The sequence below is a fragment of the Zeus faber genome (assembly GCF_960531495.2).
Source record: "Zeus faber genome assembly, chromosome: 8".
Taxonomy (NCBI): domain Eukaryota; kingdom Metazoa; phylum Chordata; class Actinopteri; order Zeiformes; family Zeidae; genus Zeus; species Zeus faber.
In genome coordinates, this window is record NC_137195.1 from 20,897,910 (window position 1) to 20,924,167 (window position 26,258).

The 26,258-nt window shown below is 43.5% G+C and overlaps 1 protein-coding gene across 2 annotated transcripts in view; it reads left to right on the plus strand.

Annotated features, from left to right (window-relative positions):
• bckdhb (branched chain keto acid dehydrogenase E1 subunit beta) overlaps positions 1–24,845 on the plus strand; it is a 66,283-nt gene extending 41,438 nt beyond the window's left edge. The window contains exons 9-11 of one of the 2 annotated variants that reach the window (XM_080004951.1): positions 7,138–7,224; positions 23,688–23,844; positions 24,412–24,845. In XM_080004951.1, coding sequence (XP_079861077.1) covers positions 7,138–7,224; positions 23,688–23,828 — 228 coding nt within the window. In that variant the 3' untranslated portion in view covers positions 23,829–23,844; positions 24,412–24,845. The remainder of the gene's footprint in view (positions 1–7,137; positions 7,225–23,687; positions 23,845–24,411) is intronic. The other variant, XM_080004950.1, reaches the window with a different exon arrangement.
• Positions 24,846–26,258: the final 1,413 nt, after the last annotated feature.

The following is a 26,258-nucleotide window of genomic DNA, read 5'->3' on the forward strand; positions in this document are numbered from 1 at the left end:
ATGTCCTCGACCTCCTATGGACGCTAATAAACACTGCAGTTCCACTATCTCGGTCCCTAGGTCTATGTCCTGTGTGGCATTGAGAGTGTACTGCTGACAGAGTAGCTTAATCTCTGCTTTTCAACAGTCTCACCATTGGTAAAATCCTGCTTCCTGGTTCTAAAGACAAATCTTCAATATAAAAACATCCAGAAAATTATTATCAGACAGTAAATGAAAACACCACACAAGACATAAGAATGATTGGCAAAAGCAACCGGCATCATTACACACATTTAAAATTTTTTAAAATAAAACCTGTTTAGTCTTGCCAGGGGAATAAAATTGTCCCTAGTGTGTGCCCATCTGTATTGTCTTTAATCAATGTGCATTCTCCTCCAGACGTCTACCAGCCCATGCACCTCCCTCAGCTCTGCCATGGCTCGTTAAGAAGCAGTGTGAGGTTCCGTGTGATTTCTGTCCAAACAGTCATTTTCTGTACAATTAAAATCTCCTCCTAAAAACCATAACTCCTCTTGATTAAAATTGTTTGAAAAGGTCCTGAATGTAATCAAAAGCAGTGTCTTAACTTATTCAAAACCTCTGTCAAGGCTTATAGTGGGAGCATACACGCTGATGAAAACCACATTAAAACAACTCACACTTGACGCTGACCGCCATCGTCCTGCCCTCACACACATGGTCAACAGTAAAAGACAAAGGGGTAAAGCTCTGAGAGAATAAAACTCCCAGCCCTCCACTGGTTGAGGTCATGTGGCTGAGAATCACTTCCCCGCCCCACTCCCTCTTCCAGTCTCTCAGAAAAACTATCCTGTGTGTTTCTTGGACAAAAATGACCTAAATTCCCTTTAGTTTTAAAGTCTCGAGCAGACATTCTCTTTTCTTAATGTGTCTTGCTCCATTTAGGTTGAGAGTTCCTACTCTAGACTAGGCACTGTAAAAGAAGCGAGGAGACAAAAGCCAGTGAGAGACAGAAGAGGCACCGATGGTTTAAGATAAGATTTAAGAGGTACACTTAAAAAGAAGAAGTTTTTGACGAAAAAACTGTTTTTCTTGCTGTGTCTCGGCGGAAGCCCCCTGGGCCAAACTGTGTCTTTTGTCTTTCTCTGGCTCTGAGACCTCCCATTGTCGCGATTGGGCCCAATGCCGTTGCGTCATGCCAGGGGACGGACTTCAACCTCCCATTCCGGGTCATTCAAGCTCCTTCTTTTCCCGGGTCGACAAGCTTGTTTTTTCCCGGAGACGCAACATTCAAAGCATGTTTTATAGATACCGTTTCTCCTCAAATATAGACCTGTTCTCCAATTAAAACTGGTAAACAAGGCCGAGTCTGAGTCAGTGTGTGTGTTTTCTTTCTCCTCCAGCGCTGCACCACGCAAAGCGCGCACCACGCATCCCGTGCGGTTCCTGTGCTGGTTTTACTGTGTTTTTATTTTAGATCTATTGTTTGTTAGTTTATGCTTTTATGATACGGCCATTTTAAACCAAGAGACGTTCCGCCTTGGATCAGGACCGTGAGTTGCGTAATGGAGAGGTCCACTAATGCCACTTAATTTTAGGTGTATTTATTTTGAGGAGCACAGCACTATTTGAGGAAATATGGGTGCTATCAATAAATTACATTGAGTTTGATTTCAGTTTTTTAGTTTTTTAGTTTTTTTTTCCCATCTTTACATAAATCAAGGCCACTCCCCCGTCCTCTCCTGTTAAAGTTTGTGCTTATTTCACCGCAGTGTTCTCAGTGAGTTTTTATTGAGTATTCTAATGATGGAGTTCTGGGACATGTTCTCCAGTGGTTCTTCTTTTGTTCTCGCGTCTTTTTAATTTTTATTTCCACCTTTATGCGGTGTCAGTGTCATCTCCATTGCTGAGTTCTAGTTTGATCTTTTATACAATTTTCTTTAATCTATACATCTCCTGATCTGTGGAAACACCTTTTTCTTTGCGCCTCATCTGGGTTCTGATTGAGGCAACAAATAACTCATATAGTGGGCTTTTATCAATATTTATTTCATACAAATATTTTAAAATATATACTTGTTTTCAGGATGGAATAAAAAAACAACATTTAGAAGAATGTTGAGTCCGAGCCGAACCGTAGAGCTCGGCTGCAAAGACGGGAAAATTAAACACGTCCAGTCTCTCCAGAGACAGGTTTCTATATTCTTAAATTTAATATTTTTCTTCTTAAAAAATGCCACTCAGACAATATACATGTCTTTAACAGCTAGGGGTGCTGTGCTACCGTGCGGGGACATCGGGTACAAGCGCTTTGCTTCCTTAACTGGCTGCACCACAACACAGAGCTGGGGAGGGAGTGAGCGGACGGGGAGAACGGGTGGAGAACGTTCATTCTCTGGAGGCAGAGAGAGTAGGACAGGTTGAAAAGGATCACACTGATTAAATAACTTTGGGTTTAGGGTTGTTGTTTCCGGAGACGTTGGCTCTGTCCCCTCTCAGTCAGCGGAGGGAAGAGTCTGTTGCCTACTCTCGCGTGATATTAGACACCTCTCGCGCGGGAATGACGTAATGTATCCGGAACTGCCATCTTATTGGGAACAGACCCAATACCCAAGAGAGACAGACAGACAGACAGACAGACAGAGAGAGAGCTTGGCACAAAGGCAGAGCGTGCCAATTATTTTTTATTTTTGAATATCAATTGCCAACTTTGGGTAAAGTAGAACAATTTAAGCCCAAATAATAGCCCTATTTAAGCAGGCACCACTGTGTGGTTTTACACCTGGGTGAGATGATCCAGTGACTGAAACCTGCCACAGCTCATTATAGAGAAGGTGAGAGGTGATTGTCATTGTACCATATGGTAAAGCCCTCTATCAGTCCTCTGTAAAAATAATCTCTAAGTTAAGATGTTTCTTTCTAGAAAATATTCACTGGAATCATATGTCACATCATATCATACAATGTAGTAATGACTTCCATTTCGCCAAAAAATACTTAATACCTTTGAGTAAATTCCTTAAGTCTTCACTACATATATTATGAGTCTGGACAGACATGGATGTAAACTGCAAGTTGGCGGAGGCATACAACCGCAACGCGATATACTCGTTATTTCCAATTTCTTTGCCTGCGACTTAATCGCCGACAGTAACCCCCCCTCACTCTACACTGTTGTGACCTCTCCTTTATTACTCACTCCATCCTCTCATCGCTCTGCAACTTGTAATTCGTCATCAGAATTCCCTTTTTATGTTTTTGTTACAATTTTAATTTCAGTAAAAAGCTGCTTTTTGCTTTGGGCCTGTCATTTATTTCCACTGACATGACTTTAATTTATTTTCCCACAAGGGTCATAATTTTTCCAGGAGCCACACAAGACGAGATCTAAAGAAAAAATAATGTCATCAGGCACACGTTCAAGCAGTCAAGTTGTGACAATTAGATCTGCCTGCCAACAAGCCCTTTGTCTTTCTGAGGTTGAGCTGAAAGATTCATTGCCTGTTGGCTGTTTGCGCCTCCCTCAATCAAAGCATGTACTTTCCTTCCCCTTTAGTTTTGTCCAACCGACGGCACTCACATGGGGCCCCATGTGGCTCCACCACTGTCTGCACAGTAAAGGCCTCGCCGGCATCCTGAGTCCGAGCCTCACATTAGCTCACATGATGAAAGGCTGCTTGTGATTGGCAAACATAAGGACTGGGTGGCCTCTGAGAAAGGGGTCAAACCACACATGCAGAGAGCAAATGGCAAGGGCGCAGCCTTGAGAACACTCATTTTGCACCGGAAGCAATGGGGTTAAATGCCACAGCCACAATTACTATGTACAAGTTCCAGCGCTGTCAGAGGGTCCTGTCAAAGAAAAAAAGAAAGGCAGCATGGGTATGTCAGCTTTCAATGCTCTTGTGTGTGCGAGTGTGAGCAGGGGTGAGTATGTACCCATCATGGATGGGGCACTAGGGTGCGTTGAATGAATTGGACAGTGCTGATTGAGACCTTCAGTGAATGGGTGGCAACCCAACAACAGAATCCTCTAGATTTCCCCCTGTTGTTGGGACGGTGAATACTGAAAAGAATGTACTGAAATGGAAGACTGAAATGGGCCAACAGATAAAGCTGCCCTGTGACAAATGCACACGCCTGCCTGTTTGCTCTCTCTTGTGCATTGTTCTTTATTGTAGCGTTATTTCAAGGGATGCGCAAGAGATGTAGGGATACAATGCCTCATCAACAACAAAGGCAACTAGTAAACCATTAAAGTAAATCCCTCTTGTTTAGCCATTAAACTAAAGCCCTCTGTTTTTTACAGCCCCTTACAAAGCAGCTGTTGGTTGCATGTAATGGTTCAGCAGTGCAAAATATCATTATATATAATAGACTCATAATACTAAGACGACAAGGTATTGTTTATGCTCTTAAGGCTTTTCTTCATTGTTCCTAGCTTTCAAAAGAGCTCTACCAACTGTACCAATGTGACACGTGCCCTTGAGTGCTCCCAGACATTCGCACATTTTGCCTATTTTGTTTTCTATATTCAAGTGTATTATTATTATAATGGGATTGTGGGATGACGCAGTTCTTTAGAATGACCCAGTGAACACAGCGCACGCCAGCTAGCAGAAGTTCACGCCAATGGCTGTCACCAGTGTTCCCGGCACCACATTTGAGTTGGTCTCCTGGTAACTAGGTCATCTGTTTCTCCCTCTGGCCTCCAGGGTCTGAAATTCTATCCCACGATATTGTAATAACAGTGGCTGGCTTCTTTTGTGTCGGAAGCATCTGAAGAATGCGCTCCTCATACGGCATGCATACCGATGCATGCTGTCCTGCTGGTTTTCGAGTATCTCTATAGGGACATGCAGGCACTGCTGGTGGCACAGGACAAGTGTTTTTACACATTGTGTATATGTGAGGCTGGGGTGGAACTGTTTGGAAGAGGCTGAATTGGGGTCAGGCGGGGCAGAGAGTTAGGCAGTAGCACTGTTTATTCATCAGACCTGTATGAGTCATATCGCTGAGAGGAGCATCACGGCAACATGTCACATCAAGGCCCAGCCTCTGGTCTCGACCCATGCTCCATTACTCTGCACTGTGCCATGTGTTATTATCTGCCCCTTGTTAGAATCTTACACATTCCTGAAGATGGTGTCATACAACCAGTGATTTGTACACAACAAACTGATTCACCCCTCACTGTTTGGTGACTCATGGCTGCTTTGGCTACAACTGCCATGGATTTCCAACGGTTATTTTTTGCTTTGCTTTTTTTTGCTTTGCTCAAATCTTTTGCGTGCTAGTTTTTAAATATCTTGCTGTACAGTGTTATTCCTACTAGCATGCCCCCTCAGGAAAGGGGCAGCTATCTCTGATTGGCTGCCAGAGGGCCAATCAGAGAGTGTCTCATACTCACACACGGCTGAATCTTTCACTCAGCTCTCTGTATTAGTGTACAGTATGGTTTGCCACAATCAGCCAGTGCCTCACAGCCAAACCCAAGGGACCTCAGTAATGTAAAAAACTGGGGGTGTCACAATGATTGGTAAGAGGAAGCTCTTACCATCGTTGTGACACCCCCAGTTGCTCACATGCTCCATAACATTTGGCTCTCTCTCTCATTTCTAATTTATAGCACCATATGGATGCGTACTTTCAGGGGTGTTATTTACACATCTTGGATCCAAATTGCTTGGTTTGGGAATTTTAAGGAATGAGAGGATGGAGTTTTTTATTATTTATTTTTCCCTCCTGTGCATCTAAATGAAGCAAAACGGCTTTTTGTAGTTCCACTCTTGCAGCGGAAAGCTGATTTTGTTCCAGAAAGATGGACATGGAATTCCACTTTATAATCGTTCTGGTATCACACCGGAAATTTCCACTCCACAGAGCAACTGGCTATTTCATGAACCTATTCAAACCTGTTGCTAAAATAATTGGAAAAGTCTATTCTTATTTGTGATAATCAGAGCCGATTGAATGCTTCCATTCGTCCAAAAATGTGTTTAAATTCTGAAGGTAGCAAGGAATGCACCGAAGAAAAGGAAGGGTTTACTGAGGTTGCAGAGCGTGGACAGACATAGCATTGGGTAAGGACCACTGGATTATAGTATAGTATTGCTTTTATGCTGTGGTAGATAGCTGGTGCAGCAGAGAAATCCTCTGGCAGTAATGCAGGGTTATAGAAAACCCAGATGCAAATGCATAGTGGGGGTTTAGACTCCTTGTGTCTGTGATCGTCCAGCTGGGCCAACGTGCCTCTGGGAAGTTTAAATCTAGACCTCCAGCTCATGCTCCTGTGGGTCATTGAAATTCACACAAATGCACGACACGCGTTCACGTGCAACCTCCATAGCCCAAAATGCAGCCAGATTAGTTTGCAGATGTCATGAACAGCAACAGGCAGGACAACCTTTATTTGCTCGCTTGCCTTCCTTAAGGCCGAACAGGTGGCCTAACCAGAGGCACCTCCAGTATACACCCGCCACGAATGCATACGCACACAAACTGCGTGATTTTGAGCACATCACACACACACTGTCGCACACCTCAATCATGCATTCCAACAGGCAAAGACATGCACCAATTAACCAGACTTAGTCTTCTAAGTGTGTGTGTGTTAGCATGTAAGAAAGAGCATGGATTGCTTTGTTAGGGTATGTATATTGGGGAGCTTCGAAGGCAAACTTTAGTCCACTAGTTATCATCATTGGGCTTTTTTACATCTTACCCCCTTATTTACATACAGCAAAGCATGGACACAAACACAGTCGCAGAAATGTGATGTGATAAAAGAGGAAACCAGATGAAATCAGTTCTGTACCTGTTTGGGAATGAGACATCTGTTTTGCATTGTTTCTACTAATGATGCACATTTACAGGCACACTTATAACCTGATCTTTGTCGGTTTAAGGCAGTACTCAAATTATACAAATTTGTCTACTGTAATAATATAATTTATTGAAATCTGTATTGTATTGGTCTGTCCTCTTGGTTGGTCTGTCCCCCTTGTAATGTATGTGGTTCACAGTAGAACTATAACCTCTGTAACTTGTAGCTTATGCAACATATATGACACCCCGATGTTAAGAACAATTTCTTCTGTTGACGAGCCAGCAAAAATCAGTTATGGTACTGCAGAGATGACTATAATGATTTGCATGTGTCTTTGTGTATTTCAGTCGGTGGTCAAGACCGGGAGGTTGCTCATCAGTCACGAGGCACCAATCACAGGAGGGTTTGCTGCTGAAATCAGCTCGACAGTGCAGGTGAGTGTGTGTGTGTTTGTGTATCCTGCATTTATTTGGATACAAGGGGCTGTGTGAGTGACCATGTTGTTGCTGGCAGTGGGAGCCAAATATTTCATAATTCGACAGGCATGTTGTATAGCTGTGTTTGCTTAAGAGTGTTTGGTTATCTTTTGTTGAAGTGAGAACTCACCAGGAAGCTTTTTATATTGAAACCCATAGTATAGGCCCACGTGGGTCTGACAATAATAATCCTACTTTGTAATAAAACTGAAATAGCCCATGTCTGTCAGCAAACAGCCTAGAGCTACACAGGCAATAACCTACTCCTTAAGAAGTACTGACAGATCTGCCACTCAACAGGCCATCTACAATAGTCTACTGTATACTGAATATAAGGTGTATTGACAGCATGGGATGCCTAGGGCTGTGATGGTATGAATTACTTTCTTACCACAGTGAAAAGGGGGCGCAGCGGCACTTTTTTCTTTTTTTCTTTCAGTGTACATTACAATTAGAGATGCACCGATCCACTGCTTTTCAGTTCAGATACATATGTGCCGATACTGATTCAGATACCAGAGCTCATTTTTATTATTATTATTATTATTATTGCTGTTTAGGGCTGCAGATATTCCTCTACAAACCAATTTGAATTTGTATGCTTTATTATTTTTAATATTCAAATATATTCAACATTTTAATGCTCAAATTTAGTACGGGGGGGCATTACATACGGTTCCACAGCCCTGATCAGAGTGATCTTTTCTACTAATAAAGCAAATAAAAGCTGTAGATGTATTTAATTTATTCAGTTTCCTGCTGCTGCAGAGCAGATTGCAGATCACCGCTGAAAAATAAATTCCCACCCACATTCTCACTGCCCGGTGGCAAATGCCCCGCGGCCCTGCACAGGTCCGCCAGCCGGTTGTTGGGAACCTCTGCACGAGAGGACATTCCACCCCCGATTGTCGGGTTTATTTCCTACTTCCATCGCCACATCTGTGGAATTACTGGGCATTGTGGTCAAAGGCGCACTCTCCCTTGTACACACAGTGAAACGCCGGAGGAGAGGGAGACGCGCCGGTGCGCTCGTGCGTCTCCGCTGATGTGGACTTGGCAAACAGTTACCTCGAATATTTCTCTCTAACGTGCGTTCACTGTGCAAAAAACTGGATTAATTTATGTTGAACTTTATTGCTCATCACATGTGAATGAATTTGCTTACTTTAGCCAAAACATTTATAATCAATGATTTATTTATGAAATGAGTCGAGTAAGCGTAGAGCTGTGCCCCATTCGTATTCGCATTGAGCAGCTGAATCCAATTCAACTGAAAAAATTCAGGGTCTGCTACAGCCTCAGGAATAATTAATTATAATCGTACACACACAAAATAAATCCCCCATATGTTTAATGGACTGTCCCTCCCCACGCATGCGGTGCGCAAAGCTGAAGTGATGAGCAGAGCAATACCTTATCGCCATTAGACATCAGCTTAATCCTTAATCCTTTCTCTTAATTCTCATTCATTAAATGTAGGGTTACACATTATCTATTGTGCTAAACAAGTTGTCACAAAAAAAAAATCAGTCATCAGTCACATTAGTGACTGAAAAAAAATCCCTTTTTATAGTCAAGAGTTTGGATGCAGCCTGGCATCGCCAGACCAATTCGCAAATGTGTATTGTATTTTCAAGGGCCGTTACCGGCGCAGACGCAGACCAAAATGCCTCTGGACGCAATTGGATAGACCTAACCTACAACCAATCAGAGCACTGAAACGTCCGATGTAGCACTGAGTGAGTTGTTAAATTAAACTTTGGCCAAATCCTGTTGGAGGTATGGCAAACACATATTTCTTATCAACAAAAGCTTTTTAGAGAAAACATACCGTCCAGTTTGTTTAATACTGTCATGATAGTGGATTCAACAGACCGTTCCACATCAGCGGAGGCCATCTTGGTAAGGTGTGTCGACGGCTCTGCATCGTTATCATATCAAACCCGCCCCATATAAGATAAACGGTTGTGATTGGCCCGACCCTTGCATGGTTGGGTGTAAATCTGTTTGAATGGGGGGGTCGCCAGATGTATCATACAGGGTAAATGAAACATGAGCTTGCAGATTCATCTGGGTCCCAGGCTAGGAAATATGCAAATTAACTCAAAAATCGGACCAAAACAAAAGGACACGTTGTGGTTTCCAAAAGGCAGCCTTTGTAAAGCTTACTTAGTGCAGTTTGTTGAGACTGGGTTACAGAGGTGCTGATTCAGTTATATGGCAGTTTTTGAGTGTTCATTTTATGGCATTTATCCACCATCCTGTTAACTGACAATTTGAATAACGATAGTGATTGTTCCTTCAAAAAGTAAAACACATTTCATATGTGTTATTTCCATTTTGTCCTTGTACAAACTCACTGATAAACAAAAGGCTGAGAACAGTTGTGCTGCTGACACATTTTGCACACACTTTTATTCCACAAAAGCCAAATGGATTATAGTGTGTCGCTTAATCTTTAGCTCAAGTCATTTGAAGTGTGTCAGTGTGTGTGCATGTTATTGCCAGGGGTTGATTGGAAGGGGATACCTTCACCATTTTTCTTATCAACTTGGATTAAATATCACAACCTTTTGGAAAACTGCCCTAACATTCCATTGGCAAATAGTAGTTGACATTTTACAATTATCTTTCATTAAAATTTAGTCAGAAATGATGTTACATTAGGTATTCGTAATCGTCTTTACTAGTCCAAGCTTGGAATGAGGTTGCTGTAGTTATCAATATGTAACAATTGGGGACAATGGAAATACTGAGCTAAATTTAAACTAAAAGAAAGCAGTTCAGTTCACAGAGATTGCTAAAACATAGGTGTATAGGTAGCCCTTTGTCTATTTTTTAAATAAGCGGTGCCCAAAAGGTCGCTCGCGATCTACTGGTCAGGCTTTACATCATGTCAAGTTGATCTTGGAACTTGTCAAGGTTACGTCACTCGAGCAATGATGAAAATGAGGGATTGAGTCAAATTTTCAATAGCCGGGATTATTTTAACTAATGGCTCTATGAAACTGAAGACGAATTAAACACGTTCACAACAGGGGCATCAGTCATGACACTAGCGTTCTAGGTCACAGTGTCCAAACGGACCAGCCATAACTGAACAGTCAATGTTATTAACAAGTTACAAGTTAATACACACACAATTAAACCAATCTTTAAACTGATCGTTTACTTAAATTGATTTATAAATCGCAGGGCGGTAACAGTTGCCCAGTGGCCCTCGGCAACCAGATTGAGTCAATTGGCAACCATTTCGTGGTCACTGGTTGCCCCCTTTGGCAAACACTTTTTAACATAAAAAATATTTAAACATTGCTGTCACAGTTGGAACCAGAACGCTGTATGTGCATTGGTGCGGTAATTCACGTGCGCACCAGTGTGCACAGACACCAGTCGACGGCAGTAGAGCAAGGTTATTACAGTCAGGGATGCAAACATCTTGCTTTTGGGCGAATGCCGCTTTTTTAACATCAATTTGGGTGACTTGTATGAATTGTCCAAACCGACTGAAGAGTTTTTTTTGGGGGGGGGACCTATTTTATCATTTTTGATTTTTCGATTAACTTAGTGGACTCGTAATTTAATATAACTTTAGACGCGGACACCATCTGGGTCCACTCCGGTTTGAAAGCGCTCCAAAGGAACCAGGAAAACCGTCTGCCACCACCACATACCACAAGTATATTTCAGACCTTTTTTCACCATACATGTGTTTGCATCACTGTATAATTAACTATAACTAAACTAAAGCGTAAAACTAGGTGTGAAAAAATGTTTTAGTTAAATCTAGACAGAAAAAAACAAAAACTAAGCAAACTATATTGTGTACTTAGCAAACAAACTAAAATTAAATAAAAAGATAAATACAAATGTCTTTAGTTGAAGTAATTTTTCTAGTCAATTTGTATACGTATGGCCGCTAGAATACAATAACCAGTTCTTATCTTTGTAGACAGACAGCATTAGTAATGAGCATGGCTCAGACCCCATCTTGTGAAGCGCTACTTTTAAATGGAAAGATGCAGTATCTCAATTACTCAAATTATAAGGTGACTAAAAGTGGTAGCCATATTTTCAGTTTTGGCAACCAAAAGCTGATGCCTGGTTGTCAGCCTGGCAACCACTTTTAAAAGTTAGTGTTGAGTGCTGAACTGAAGTTAGTCCTAATAGCAAATACCGCATAGCATCTTAGGTCATGTAATACGCTGCCTGTCCATCAAACTTGACAGGCATTTTTTGTCTGTTTGCTTCTTACTGAAGGCATCAGTCACTTAGAACTATGCAACCCTAAGAAAACAATATTGACTCATTAGTTCTGTTTTGGATGTTGTATACTATTTTGCCAGCCTGCCCCACAGGTGGCCAGACCAATGTGGGGTACCAATACCTCTCTGAGTGGCTTTTAGTCACTATTCAAATTCTAAAGCATTAATTTGCAGGATGCATATTTAGGAAGGAAGTCACAGCAGGATTATAATTTGGCTAAATATTGACTAAAAGTTGCATAATTAACTCTCTCTCCCAGTTGAGTTTTTCCTGAAGTTACAGACCCCCGCCATCCTTGTAAAGTCTTTTCAAATTGACCCCACTGGTTACAATCATTTCTGACTTTGTGTGTGTAAGATTTAAGATGAGATTTTTGAAAGGATACTCTCATTTATTATCAGTAAACCTTTTGTGGGTATCTCTACCCACCGACAGGGCTTTAGGGGGGGAGGCAGAGTTTTTCTGGCACTGAGGCGCCAACATGGCGTGAGTTTTTATTAAATAAATGGGAACAGAAAGGCTTGCTGGCCAAACGATAATCAGTAATAATAATAATTCGGGACGTACGGCTTCACTGGCTCCTGGTCGGCTGACAAGCCCTGTATGCCGATCCCCCTCTGCAAGACGAACAAACATTAAGAAAGCTCCATGCCTGGATTGGACCAATCAGCGCCGCTTGTGCAGCTGCGGTTAAGAAGCCGTGCTGCCGTCTGCAGCCGCAGCTTAACCGCGGCCCTTGGTCCGCCACATATACCCACCGCCCAACTTAGGCCGGGGAGCCAGCTGACAGCCGAACCCCCCACGCCCCTGGAGCTGGAGAGAAAGTCAGACACCACCATCTGCCTGTGGACCACCCAGAAGTTAAAGAACTGGAGAGGCAGGTACCACCGGGTGATCCGCGTGTTGGTGTCCTTCAATCCCTGGAGCCACTGCAGCAGGGCGTGGTCTGAACACAAGGTGAAAGCTTGCCCCAGGAGGTTATAGTGGAGGCAGCTGATGGTCCACTTGATCGCCAGACACTCCATCTCGACCGTGCTGTAGCTGGACTCCCACTCTGAGCGCTTGCGGCTGATGTACAGCACTGGTCTTGTCCCTTCTGAGACAAGACCGCACCCAGTCCTCTGTCTGGCATGTTGGTCTGCAGACAGAAAGGGAGAGAGAAGTTAGGGTTAAACAGCACTGGCTTCCCACAGAGAGCTGACTTTACCTTCGCCAACGTCTGCTGGCACTTCTCCGACCACTGGATCGGATCTGGAGAACCCTTTTAAGATAAATCAGACAAGCGGATGGTTAGCTCAAAAAAGTCGGGTACAAAGCTCCTTTAGTAGCCGACCAGCCCCAACAGCTGGTTCAACGGTCCATGAGTCTCTGAAAGGCGGCTGGGGCACCGAACAACCCGAAAGTGGTACAACCTAAACGGAGTGGCAAACGCTGACTTTTCCTTGGACTCCTGAGACAAGGGAATCTGCCAGTATACCTTGGTTAAATCCAATGTTGTGAAAAAACAAGCCGTACCTAACCAGTCGAGAAGTTTGTCGACCCGGGGTATTGGTTAGGCGTCGAACTTTGACACCGCGTTCACCTTTTCGATAGTCTACGCATAAACGCACCGACTCATCGGGCTTACCCACCAGCATGATGGGGCTAGACCAGTCACTTGTGGACTCCTCTATCACCCCATTTCTAGCATGGCTTCTACTTCCTCCTGCAAGATCTTGCATTTATGTTTGAGCCGCCCGATAGGGCCGAGAGCGCACTTTCACCCCCGGGTTCGTGTCCGCAAGGTGGTGTGTGAGGGATGTGAAGCCTGGTATGGAGGAGAAAACATCACAGAAGTGGTGCTGAAAGCGTGGCCACATCTGCGTTCTCACCTGGAGAGAGAGGGTCATTTAACAGGGCCGCGGTACGATGGGCCATCTTTGGAACCTCTGGCCCCAACTCATCCAGCTCAATGAACGCCGTGGCCCGAGCCGTTAAATCTGCTTCACCCCCTGCCTGTCAGACTACTCAACCTCCTATTTGACCTCTCCAGCCACCATGTAACCACAAAAGGCCCTTGCCACTTGGTGAACAATTTATAGCTGGACGTAGAGAGCAATACTAACACCTTGTCTACCAGTCTGAATTTACCCCTCTGTCGTACCTGCCCCCTGTTCCTGAACCTTTCATGAAAGCTGACCCGTGACAGCGCATGTAACTTTTCTCTCAGGTCCATCACATACTGTACTTAGTTCTTACTGGCGCTCGGCCCTTCCTCTCAGTTTTCTTTAATTAGGTATAGCATGCCCCCGGAGTCTCCTGTCGAAAAGGAGCTCAAAGGGAGAAAGTCCCATGGAGGCCTGGGCAGCCGCCACCACAAACAACAGAGGGTCTAACCACTTGTCACAATTATGGCTATCAGCGTGAACAAACTCCCGAATCATGTTTTTCATAGTTTTATTTACACGTTGCACCAGACTATCGGTCCGGGGATGGTAAACACTGGTCCAAATTGAGCGGACACCGAGTCATTTGTAAGTATCCTGAAGTGTGCGTGACATAAACAAAGTGCCCTGGTTGGTCAGGATATTCTTTTGGAATCCGACTCGGGAGACAACCTGAAACAGTTCCTGCGCCACATCTTTTGCCGCAGTACTGCACAGGGGAACTGCTTCTGAGTGGCAGGTTACAAAATCCACTAGGGCTAATACACAATGATACCCGCAAGCACTATGGTATAACAGCATGATGAGGTCCATACCTAGTCTTTCAAACGGGACCCCAACTAGTGGGAGGGGCCTCAACGGCCCTTTTGGCGTGGCGGGAGGGTTGACCAATTGGCACTCAGGTCACACGGTGCACCACTTGTGTATATCTGCCAAATTTCCCGGCCTATAGAAGCAGGCCATTATTCGCTGCAGTGTTTTATAGAGGTAACTGGCCATCGGGGTATGGTGAGCTGCCTGGAAAAACATTTCACGGCTGCCAACAACTGGGTAAGTTTCTCTCCTGACTGAGTGTCACGGCTCACTCAATATAGCCTGTCCCTAATCAGCGAAAAGTACGGGTGGGTGAGCGCGTCGTCTGGATGCACCAACGCGCCATCAATTTTAACTACCCACTCAAAGGCCATGCGCAGGGTATCCTCTCGCAACTTCTCCAGCAGAAAATCATCCCTGAAGAAGGCCAATGGGACCGGGGAAGATCCCCCTTGGGATTACCCGGTCCCGGACCCGACGGCCCCTCCACGTCGCAACCTGCCACACAACACTCACATCTCCCTACTGACCGTGAGCACAGTCCCGCAGCCTCTCTGATCAACGTGTCATTCCCTGGCCAATCTGTGGCCAAAATCAGGGAGTGTGACAGTTGGGAGTTTACAGCAGCCTTCACCGTATGCTTTTTCCCCTTATGACGAAATTTGGGCCAGACCATTGGATACGTGTGAATATCCCCATGCCCTGTTCAGGCACCACTTGTGGATGTCTCCACCCACCGCTAGGGGTTTAGGGAGGGAGACTTTTTGGCACTAGGGTGCCAATGGCGTGAGTTTTTGTTAAATAAACGGGAACAGAAAGGCTCGCTGGCCAAACGCTAAACAGTAATAATAATAATATTAATTAATTAAGCCGGGGCACAGGAGGAAGGACTGCTTCACTGGCTCCTAGTCGGCTGACAAGCCCTGTATGCCGATCCCTCTCTGCGAGACAGACAAACATTAAGAAAGCTCCCTACCCCAGGTCAGCTAATCAGCGCCACTTGTGTGCTAATTAGGCCGATTCAGGGCAGCTGTACGGCCACGGGAAGGGGGCCATGCAGCCGTCTGTAGCCGTGGCTTAACCACGGCCCTGGTCCGCCACACCTTTCTTTCCCCCTCTCTTGGAGTGCTTCTATTGCCAGTGAGTCATCTTCTTAATGTCCATGTTTCCACATTGTATTTGGTTTATGTAGTCATCGGTTCATCTACAGATTGCCAGGATCACAATATTCATATGACGTCAGATTGAGTGAGTGGAAAAGGTGTGTTGGGGATCCTTGTTTACTTTTCTGTTTACTTAAAGTAATTACTTTGGATAATCAGTAATGCTGCACACTGCCATGTAAAGTCTCAATGGCCCACAGCAGCAACTGTGGCAGCATGGACAATTAAGGGTTTGATTTTAGTTGTAAAACGGCTCCTTGCTGGAAAGTATGGTTCTGGAATTTTCTGTAGACTCCCACCCCCAGGATTTAGAATGCAGTCAACAACAATAAGAGCCTGGTGAGCCTTAAAGTAAACCTTCTAAAGTATAATTTAGAATTTTGTCTATTTCTGGATAAAAGTGGCTTCAACTAAGAGACAGTTAGGCCAAATCCGTCCACCTCAGGCCTTACGGAAAGATCCGTTTATGGATTAGACCTTTTAGTTTTGTATTAAAAACAGCAGGGCCTTTTGGTAGGGTTTGGCAAGTCTCCATTGTCGGGATTTGGCCGCAGCCCTTATGGTTTATGGTTTGTCATTGGCTGGCCTCCTACTGAGTGTCTCATTGCTGACTGGATGGGATCGAGTAAGAACAAATGAGGGGAGGGGGGGGGGGGGGGGGGGGCAAAGACAATGTTTTAATGGACCCCAGGGATGCACAGAGAGAGCTGGTGAATCCTGCCTCTTTCCCAAACTCTACTTTATTTACCTTTTCACTTTTCTGCATTTTCTTCACTTAAGAGAAAGAACTGTCTCCTTTGTTATAGAGGAAAAGCTTGTCAGTTTTTGTCATATTGAATATGTAGTTCTCCACCAAAGCGACTCTTATCATGCTGTTTACTATTGGAGCTCTTGCCTCCGGAGATCGCAACTGCAGCTTAGAAGCCGCACACAGCGTATCTTTGCTGGCAATATTAGAGATGGTTATTTAATACGACACAACTTTTCCTTCTGAAGTATGCCTGGGCTGCAGTTTGTGCACCATCTTCCACTGCAGTCACGCAGCCCATATTACACACTCCTGTCAGTCATACAGCGTAGCATTCGCTGTAGATCTACCACAGCTTTCAGAGAGAGGCCTGGAATGCCGGAGTCTGGTTCCGCTCCATGGTGCTTTCCTTTTATTTGTGTGTAATGGGAGTCAAGCGGGCTCCAGCGTCTAGCTACCACTGAGCTGCGGTGCTGCAGTGGGAAACGCTTCAAAGATGTCGGAGTCCAATTCCCCTTGGAGTCCCCGGTGGTACCGGCCAAGGATCAAGGCTCACGTGTTTGCCCGTCAACCATATACGCCTTCCGAATCAGAAGTAGAATGCAGAGAGGCAGAGGAGCGGGTGGTGTTTCCAGGAGGGTGTGTGTGTGTGTATGCACATGGGGGATATTATAGAATCTGTGCAGTGGTATAGAATCGGATGCAGGTAGATTATGAGTTATAAAGCCTGAAGGCTCATATATATACCACCTCATTCAAGTTGATAGTTTTAAGGGGCCCAGGTCACTCGTTACCTACTACTGCCTTTCATATAACTGTGGGGGGTTGTAAAGGGGGGCGTACCCTTTTTTTTCTCCTTTTAGTTTGCATGTTTTGTATCACTCCCTGCAAATGATTCTGCCTATTTTGTGCACATGTTTTTGTTTTTTTGTTGACAATATAGAAAATTATTCAATTGCTGTTAAAGGCTAAACATTTTTCTTTTCAACATTTGGTGTTTTGCATAGGGTGAATCATGAAAACCAGTTTCAGGTTCCCATTGAAAAAACATGAGGCTGAATTTTAATATATCTGGACCATGTTTTCTGTGGATCAAATGACAAATGACTGGAGGTTGATCTAAATATGCAATAAAGTAGCGAAATGACTTGTGCGTGATGTTTACATGTGCCATTTTCCATTTTTTATTTTTGTTTTTACTTGTCCCAGAAAACACAGAAAAACTGTAGTCAACCCTCTGTTTTCCAGTTAAAATGAGGATTTGTTGCATATTACTACCCTTGAATCTAATTACTATTAGTATTGTAATTGATCTGACTAAATGTCTTTTGGCTTGTGCAGTTGAGGAAATGAAGGGTGTGATAGTTTACTAGGGGTGTCAATGTTCTCCAAATCTACATTCGATTTCACTTTCGATTGTAAGGTCACAATTCGATTTTTTTCTTTAAACATATGGGGGTTTTTTCCAGCACTAAAGGCTATGCCAATATTAGACTATAGAGTCTGGAATTGTAAGGAAAAACACTTGTTACTTAATAAGTAACATTATATATAAATATTTGAAAAAAAAATTGAATAATTCATATTTAACACACCTAAAGAGTTAAGAGCTTAATCAAAATTAGACTTTAGAATAATAAACAATAAGTTACTTACACTACTCTAAAGTTACTCACCAATATAAGTGCAGTAAAAATGAATGCTATTTTTGCCAGGGGGCAACGATGGTAGTAAAAGGCGAATTACTTCCCGATTACTATTCTACAAAACTAATTCGGCCCAGTCATCAACTCTCACCTTACGCGTCCGTGCGTCTGCCATACATGGAGAATTTGCCAACCTGCTGATTGAAGTTCAAAATCTAACGCTTATTTCAATCACAAATTTGAATCGTGATACCCTAGAGTTTACCCATTGAAAATCTTGGTAGAGTTACCAGTAGTAAGACACTCCTACTGCTGCTGTTGCCCCTGTTAAAAGCCAAAAAGTTCAAAGGAATTAACAAACCTCTTTCAAAAACACAGTGTTCAAGATGCCAACAAATGTTGTTACCATTTAGCCAATGCATACAGTTTATGTATTGGGACGACTGTATGCACTATGTATACAATAAATCTAAGCAAAAAAATAATAATTAACATTTGGCCAAGCACCCAACCTTTATGTTTTCCAAAAAACACACGGTTTTGCTTCCTCAGGCAAGCCTCCCTTGTCTTTTAGCTAATTTGCAGGCCTGTTGTAGTCCTTCTTGGCAGGTTAAAAGAAGATATTGGCATATTTATGGCACTGCCTGTGACTGCAGCACCCAAACTGTGGCCATCTTTCACAGTCTCTTATTTAGCATGTGACAGGAGACACAATATCACAACTGCAAATCTGAGCCCCCGCGTGGTTATATTTTCTCAAAAATGCAACCTCATTTGAGGATGCAGGGCTCTTCATACCACCACGTTGTCATATTTTTATTCCGACATTTAAATATATTACATATAATAATGCACTTTCCCAAAAGATAAACACTGATTTGAATGAAATCTGAGTTGTGTGGCCATTCTCTGTCCAGCTGTGGTGGCAGGCAACCAGACTACTGTACTTTTCTCCCACTTCTAGCATGTGTATTTAGAGGAGATTACAGTTCTGATTCAGACAAAAGGGGCAAAGTCCCTGATGCTGTATGTCTGTCTGTCTGGCTGGTTCAATGTTGCATTTAAATCCAGACAAAATGGATGGCCTTATCGTCACCTTTAACAACATACTAGCCTGAAAAGTAGCAACACACTACTTAATTTACTTTGTGTTATAGGAAATTGGGATTCATTTTTTATTTTAGTTTGCGTTTTTAGTTTTAGTGCTAAAATATTTTTTGACTGCATTTTTGTTGTATATTAGGTATCACCTCACCCTGATATTCAAGCCAGCATGGAAGGTTACTCCGTCAAACTGTTCCAATTGTGTCAACTGCTTACAAAATACAAAAATGTTGGCCATTGCAGGCAAATCTTTCTGTGAGTTTGGAGCTGTGTGGGCTTCCATCAGCCTGTCAGCTCCCAGAGGAACATCCAAATCTACCCGGGCCATTCAAGTAAAATTTTGTTCTATACTTGTCAGGTTTTTCGCATTTCTCTGAGATTTGGCTAACAGGGACAAAGAAAAACAATCCTTTCACCCAAACCCAAAACGTTTTAGAGTGACCGTTACTGTTCTTTAACGCAATACATATCACAGCTCAAAGAAACCCATGGCATAGTCTTACTCTATTTTTCTCAAGGCTATATAAGGTTGAGAAATACTTAGAATTAGCCCAGAAGCTTCAACTCAGTCACCTTTAAATTACCCTTTAGTTTACTAAAGCGTGAACCTTTCAGCAGCTGAGAGGTGCATATTCTCATATGATATAGCGTTTTCTTTTACTGTGCCATGGAGTTTTCATTAAGCTCAACAAACCTTCAGGCGATAGAACCTTTTCAACACCTGAAGGGCTAGTTAACCTTTAAAATACAGACAAACAAACAAGAGCAAGAGAAATGCCAAAATCAAAAGTCTACATATTTAATGCCATTGCACCGATGTTCCTGTTGTCCAGATGAATCTGGCTGTCTGGTAGAGCAATGTTTTTTTTACACTATAAGGAGGCCATTTCGCCACTTGGTAGGAAACCAAGCAATGCAGTGGGGAGTGGATGATATGTTGGCACCAGTGTCCAATATATCTGTAAATCTCTAATCATCACCAATTAGCCAGGTGGAGCAAGCTGCCAGCTGCAGCGTGAATAATGGCAAAGGGAGCCCAGCTGCCGTGCAGATACCAGCCCTGAGACAAAACGTGCGCCCACAACCAACCTCTGCAGCCATCTGGGACCCTGGGAGCTCCCGCGGGCCTCTCTACCTCTAGTTTAGCATCTTACGCACTGCTGGAAATGTCAGCACTTTCTTTCCTTGCCATACATGGCGTGCTATTAAACCAATAAAATCTATAAAATATGGTTGATAGGCTTAACATTTTACTAGAGTTGTATTTTAATCCATATTATATATCCCACATCCTGCCACAAAGATTTATGGATCCAGGATTTCTGTGTGCGTGTCTGCCTGCTTGTTAATCTTAGAGATCAAGCAAAGCAAAGGATGACCTGCTGCCCGTAACAGAAAGGGCCTCTCTCTCTCTCCCTCTCTCTTGCCCTTGCTGTCCTCTTTAAGCCTGGTTTATAGCCATGGCGCATGGGGACCTGAGTGACGTCGCGATGTCACGCACCTCCAAGTTTTTGGGATTTTGACGCGAGCGGCATTCCCTGGAAATGCATTGGAAGCGATGGGAGATCAGCGTTTTGCTGTTTTATTTCTAATATGTTGCCCAGAATTGATTCGCAGCAACAAGTCAGATGTGAAATTCAAAGTTACCAATTAATTTTTTGGATGCAGAGATAAATTAGTATACGCAAACAGCTAACTCAAGTTTTGTGATTTTATTGTGAATTAACAGGGTCGTCGTAAAGTTCAGTTTACAAATAAAAGGTAACGTTTTTATTAGTATTCATGTGATTCTTGCAATTAGGGAGAATAATTACACATTGTGACTCTGTTCTCTAGTTCAGAAAGTTTCTCTGTAATATAATGCTGAGCAGGACATAAGTTCAACCTCCCTTCTCCTGTCTCTGCATGGAGCGGGCAGACAGACCAGCTCCTTTTTAGCGCTTTTGCAAGCTCCGACACTGCGCGTGCAGCCATGTTTGCAGTCTAGCGCTCTTCGTTTACTGCTTCATGCTGCACATGGTACTTTCTCTCTCTGTCACCCGTGGTTTCTGAGAAAACTGCAACAGAGAATTTGCCGGCTATAAACGCCCTGCGCGAAGGTACAACCAAGGGCTTTTGTGAGTAAGAGCAGCAAGCTTTCTCTCCTCCCCCTCTCGGGTGCACTCTCTTCCACATGCCATTGGTCCATTGTTTTTTTTTACAGGCCGTGACATTATCAGCACACAAAGTGCTCCTCATCATGCCTGCCGTCTCCTTCCACACTGCCAGAAGAACAGATGAAAACCATACTGAGAATCATAAAAATAAAGTTCTGTCCTGCCGAACGGCGCCATTGCAGTCTCTTTTTGAGCTTTTGATTACTTTCAAAACTCTATAAAGATGTATAAATGAGAAGTGCAATTTTTAGTCAAACTGGCTAAGAAAGCGCAATGCGGTTGCAAAGTTTGGTTTGATTGCAAGTGCTGTGCAGATCACAGGGTAATCTGAGAGGGTACTTGAGGTCCTTGTCTAAAAGGTTGTGCGCATGCATCTGAGCTTGTTCATTTAACTTAGTAGGGGGTCGGCCCCATGTGGAGTGTTTTGGCCAACTCCATCCTGCTTTGACTCCATGGGGGGAGGTCAGAAGCAAATCGAAAGACATGAGTGATGGTTTGCATTTCATACCAGTTAAATTGCCTTAACAATTGCTAGCTTTTAGCTCATTTGGTGTTTTGGCACATTATACGTTTGTATGTAATTGATACGTAAACATGTGATAAAAGATTGAGTTAATTCGATTCGATAATTAGGGATGTTAACAATTAATCGACTATCAATGAATTGCTTGTATCAAAGGGAGTTGTATCAAAGATTGAGTTAATTCGATTCGATAATTAGGGATGTTAACAATTAATCGACTATCAATGAATTGCTTGTATCAAAGGGAGTATTTGTGGCTCAGGGCTTTTCGGAAAAAAGAATACCCAGCCAAGAAGTAATAGTACTCATCGGAACCACAGGGGGCAGCCGAGGGGAAACAATGCCCGGTGGAGTAGGAAGTATTTATAGAAGTAGAGGTAGGCTCCAGAAGAACGAAGAACAACAAACATGGCTGTGCATAGAAAACGATATGTTTATGTTGCTCAGCAACTAATGCTGTGTTCTGATGGAACACAGTCGACGGGAGCGGGATAACAGCACTTTCTGAACGGCGTGGGGGGAGGGAAAAAAAACGGAGTGAGGGAGAGTTAGGAATTGGCAAAACTCTGATAACTTAAATTATATATAATATAATTTTAGTAATGTTTAGTCATTTTATTAGCATGTGGTTGCACCACAATTGACTTGCTACATAACATCCGGCTTATTCCGTCGCGGGGGCCGGCAACATTTTTTTCAAATATTTGAGTCGTTCAAAGACGGGTGGTAAATACTCCTGTATGTGCGAACCAGCTCAGCGAGTCTTGAAATGAGATGATGAGAAACGCTGCTCACGTCGCTGGCGCCAAGTCACAAAATCTTGGCGGTGCGCGACGTTGCATTGGTCCCAACGCGTCATGGCACCACCCCGGGCGAAGTCATCAGCTTTTACGTTTGTTTAGGTCTACAACTATCGATTCAGGAAATTCCTTTTGAATTTGCCTCCCTATTCGGTATAAACTTGATGCGGCAGTAACCACAGTTCTGGTCTTTGGGGATTTGACCGATGAATAATTATCTCTAATTCAGCGTTCTCATTCTCCATTACCTGCGTGACGTGTAGTAAACTTTAGGAAGCTGCTTGGTGTCTGACGGCAAAACGTTTGTTATTCTTCCGTCAGTGTCACAAAATGAGAAGCCGCGTTCACAGTGGTCAGTGACTGAATGTGTCGGCTGACCCCTGTGCCACACCAGAAGCGACACGTCAGCCTCGTGAAAGCGCTTCAGATGCGCTTCCATGTTAATCAATATGGAAGGTGACACCACGACTGCGTCGCGAAAGCGGCGTGCCGTTTTGTTACACCTCGGCTCTATTTTTTCCGAGCGCAAAGCATAAACTGGAGCATGGGTTCCCACAGAAGTCCATTCAAAAGATGTATTAAGTGAAAATATTTTATTACCAAGCCTGGAATGCATCAACCACATATATGAAATAGCAGAATTGCAGTCCTAATGTGGAATACTTTTTCACCACTACAAATCTACAAACCTCACTTGTGTCAAGAAAATATTATCAACAAATATACCACCCAAGAATGGACTTTGGATTTTACTTCATACCTGGGAAGTTGTTCTGGATTCCCCGTTATAGTTCGCTTGTATTTGCATTATTTCAGTCAGGCACCTGGCCGGTCAGCTCATGTAGTCTCGGGGTTCCTCGTGCCCGTCAAGCTCCGTATGAATCTCCGCAAATGTGAAATACGAACAATGACCGCTTACCTCCGAAACGGATCCAACTACGTTCATAAACAAACAAGACCTGAAGTGCGAATGAAATGAAAGGCAAAGGGCTGAAAACGAAAGGAAACATCCACTTTAACCCATTAAAGGTCGATACAGTCCACGATATGTAGTTTCAGTGATAGAAAGACTGACGTGTGCTGCTTTCAGTAGCACGGCGTAAACGGAACGAAGGCCGACCCGGTGTGAATTGACGAAATTCCAAAACGACGTGACACTTTGGCAGCGGTGACGTGTCGCTGCTGGTGGGGCCCTGTCAAGGCGAAGGACATGCCCGTGCTGACGCGCTGTGTGGCCGGCGGAGTTACAATGCTTGCCTCTCTGGGTTCCTTTGCAGGAGGAGTGTTTCCTCAACCTGGAGGCGCCCATCTCCAGGGTTTGTGGCTATGACACTCCCTTTCCTCACATATTCGAGCCCTTCTACATCCCAGACAAGTGGAAGTGCTTTGAAGGTATCAAGAGGATGATTAACTACTGAGCCCCTGTCAGGTAAGGTACGCTGAGATTAAAGTCTGCTCCAACTGGATTCTCAGGGAAACTCTCCATGTGGCGTCGGGCTCAGGCTGTGCGGCACACACCCTTCTAACAACTTATTTTGTACTGATATTTGGTAGTGTACTTTTTTTTTTTTCTTAAAAATATCTCTGAGGTTGACTGGAATACCACACGTTACAGATACGCTCCGTTTGGTTTGCCCTCCTCCTGCTACTTTTTAGGCTACAATCCTTTCCTTTATTATTCGAAGGGGTGAGAGCAATGTCCTTTGGGATGAGACATAGTGTCTGTCTGCACCACTGTGTTTTAATCCCTTTTGAATTGCCTGTGGCATTTTGAGATGTCACCATTTAAGCAGGCTAAATAAAGGAAAGAGTCGTTGAAATTATGCTTTTATTGACATCAGGAGCCAACTCCCATCTCACCTGCTCACCATATTTCTCCCTGCATATTCTCCCCCATCCATGACTTCTTTTTATTTCTTTTTTTTTCTTTCCTCCCCATCTGCATTCTTCTACGGACCGCCAAAGCCATTCATTTTTAACGGAACTTCTCTCTTTTTCCAGGGCCAAGTTTCCAGTCTTGAACTCTCCCCTTCCCTCTTAGTTTATCCAATCAATGGTCCGCAGCCAGGAAAAGACACTTCGTCGTCCATCCAATCAGGAAGCAGTATCCAGATGGGTTCCATGTCCCTTGATGCTCGCTAACTATGAACTGTTACCTTTTGGGTGTGTGAAACAACTTCTGGTTAATGCATTCTATTCTAATCCATCGTGAGGATTACGTGTACTTTCCTCTAACACTAAAGCTGGATACCCAATTAATATTTGTGCAAGGTTTGTATTTTAATTGGTTTATATTAGCTGTTACACTTACTGAATTTGTCACTGCCTTTCTGATGCTTTAATTTGACATGAATTGAACTATATTGTACTCACGTAATGGACCAGTGGTTTTTACGGAAAATTAAGCAATAAAATGTACGGTATGTTGGATTGAAGATGTCTTCTTGTGCTCTGATTATTCAAAACAGCAACTGATCCATTAGTTCCCAAAACCTTAGTCGGTACCCACAATAGTACAGGTTAAACTAAATTATGTAATTTTCGGGTACTCTAGATTGGCTCTATGCTACAGGTAATTACTACCTATGGAGTTATGCATGTGGTGTAATCAGATGTTGCGGTTGCACTGAGATAGGAACAAAACCATATTGAGACCAATGATGTCTTTTGGATTCACAGTGGGCTGCTTCCCAAACTTATTAAAATGCAACATGCACTTGTGCACTTGAAGTGGAAATACACAACTTTATTGCTTTTACTTATCATTATGGAGTAAATGTTGATTGCACTGTGTAATGGCTATAGAATAATGGCACCATCTGCATTTAGATTGATTCCCTGTGACCCTTGCTTTCACTATGCAATTCTGTCTGCCACCGGGTACGACCTCCCGAGAAATCGAAGGCTCAATTTACGGCGCGAAGGAAGTGCGTCAACCATTGCCCAAACCAAAAGAGGATGAGAATAGCGCTCCCAATCACTGTCCCACACCAGACGAAGTGGGACGCAATCTCGCAACTGACTCCCGACTTAATTTAAACCTGCAACGTCTAAATGAACACGATATCTAAATTAACCGACGGAATCCTTTCGCGATTTTTGAACAGCGCCCAGTCCGAGTCGTGCGTGCCACACAACTTACTCCTAAAAAGTTGTCTGTTTCCACTTTAAGCCAACTCCCACGAAAGTCTTAATGTGCACCTGATTTTATCTTCAAAGGATCATTTTGAAACACAACGGGTCCTTTTCTTTTTTGTGGAGTGCGGTTTCTCGATCTTATTTTCCACCTCACACAGTTCAACCAAACCTTAACAGTTCACAGCAGGGCATCAGGAAAGATTCACGGAGGTTTCTAATGAACATGTACGTTTCTGATGGAACGCAGTGCTTTTAAATGAATTCTTTGGTGTTGGATATATTGTGTTGTTTTGGTTATTATCTGATGTTTTGTGTCTCCTGTCTCCTTTAACTGTAAAGCATTGCTACCATATGGTCAATTGGCCGTTTTTCTTTCCTTCCTCGTGCAGCGTGTGTGTGTGTGTGTGTGTGTGTGTGTGTGTGTGTGTGTGTGTGTGTGTGTGTGAGAGAAAGGACAGCTAGTGGGCTCATCAAACGTCAGCGCCATTGGAGGGAGGAGCAGCTGCTGCGCATGGCCCCGCGCCTAAATGCCTAGGGCTTTTAATTTTCTTTCTAAGTGTTAAACTCAAACCATCAGCAGATGACAAAGTGAAAAGTGAGGGCCACTTCAAAGCCACGCTAATAAGTTTGGAGTGCAACGGTTTCCCCATGATTGCCTGTTCTCCATGAGATCAAATGGAAGTTCGGGATGCGAAGGCGATATGTCCTGA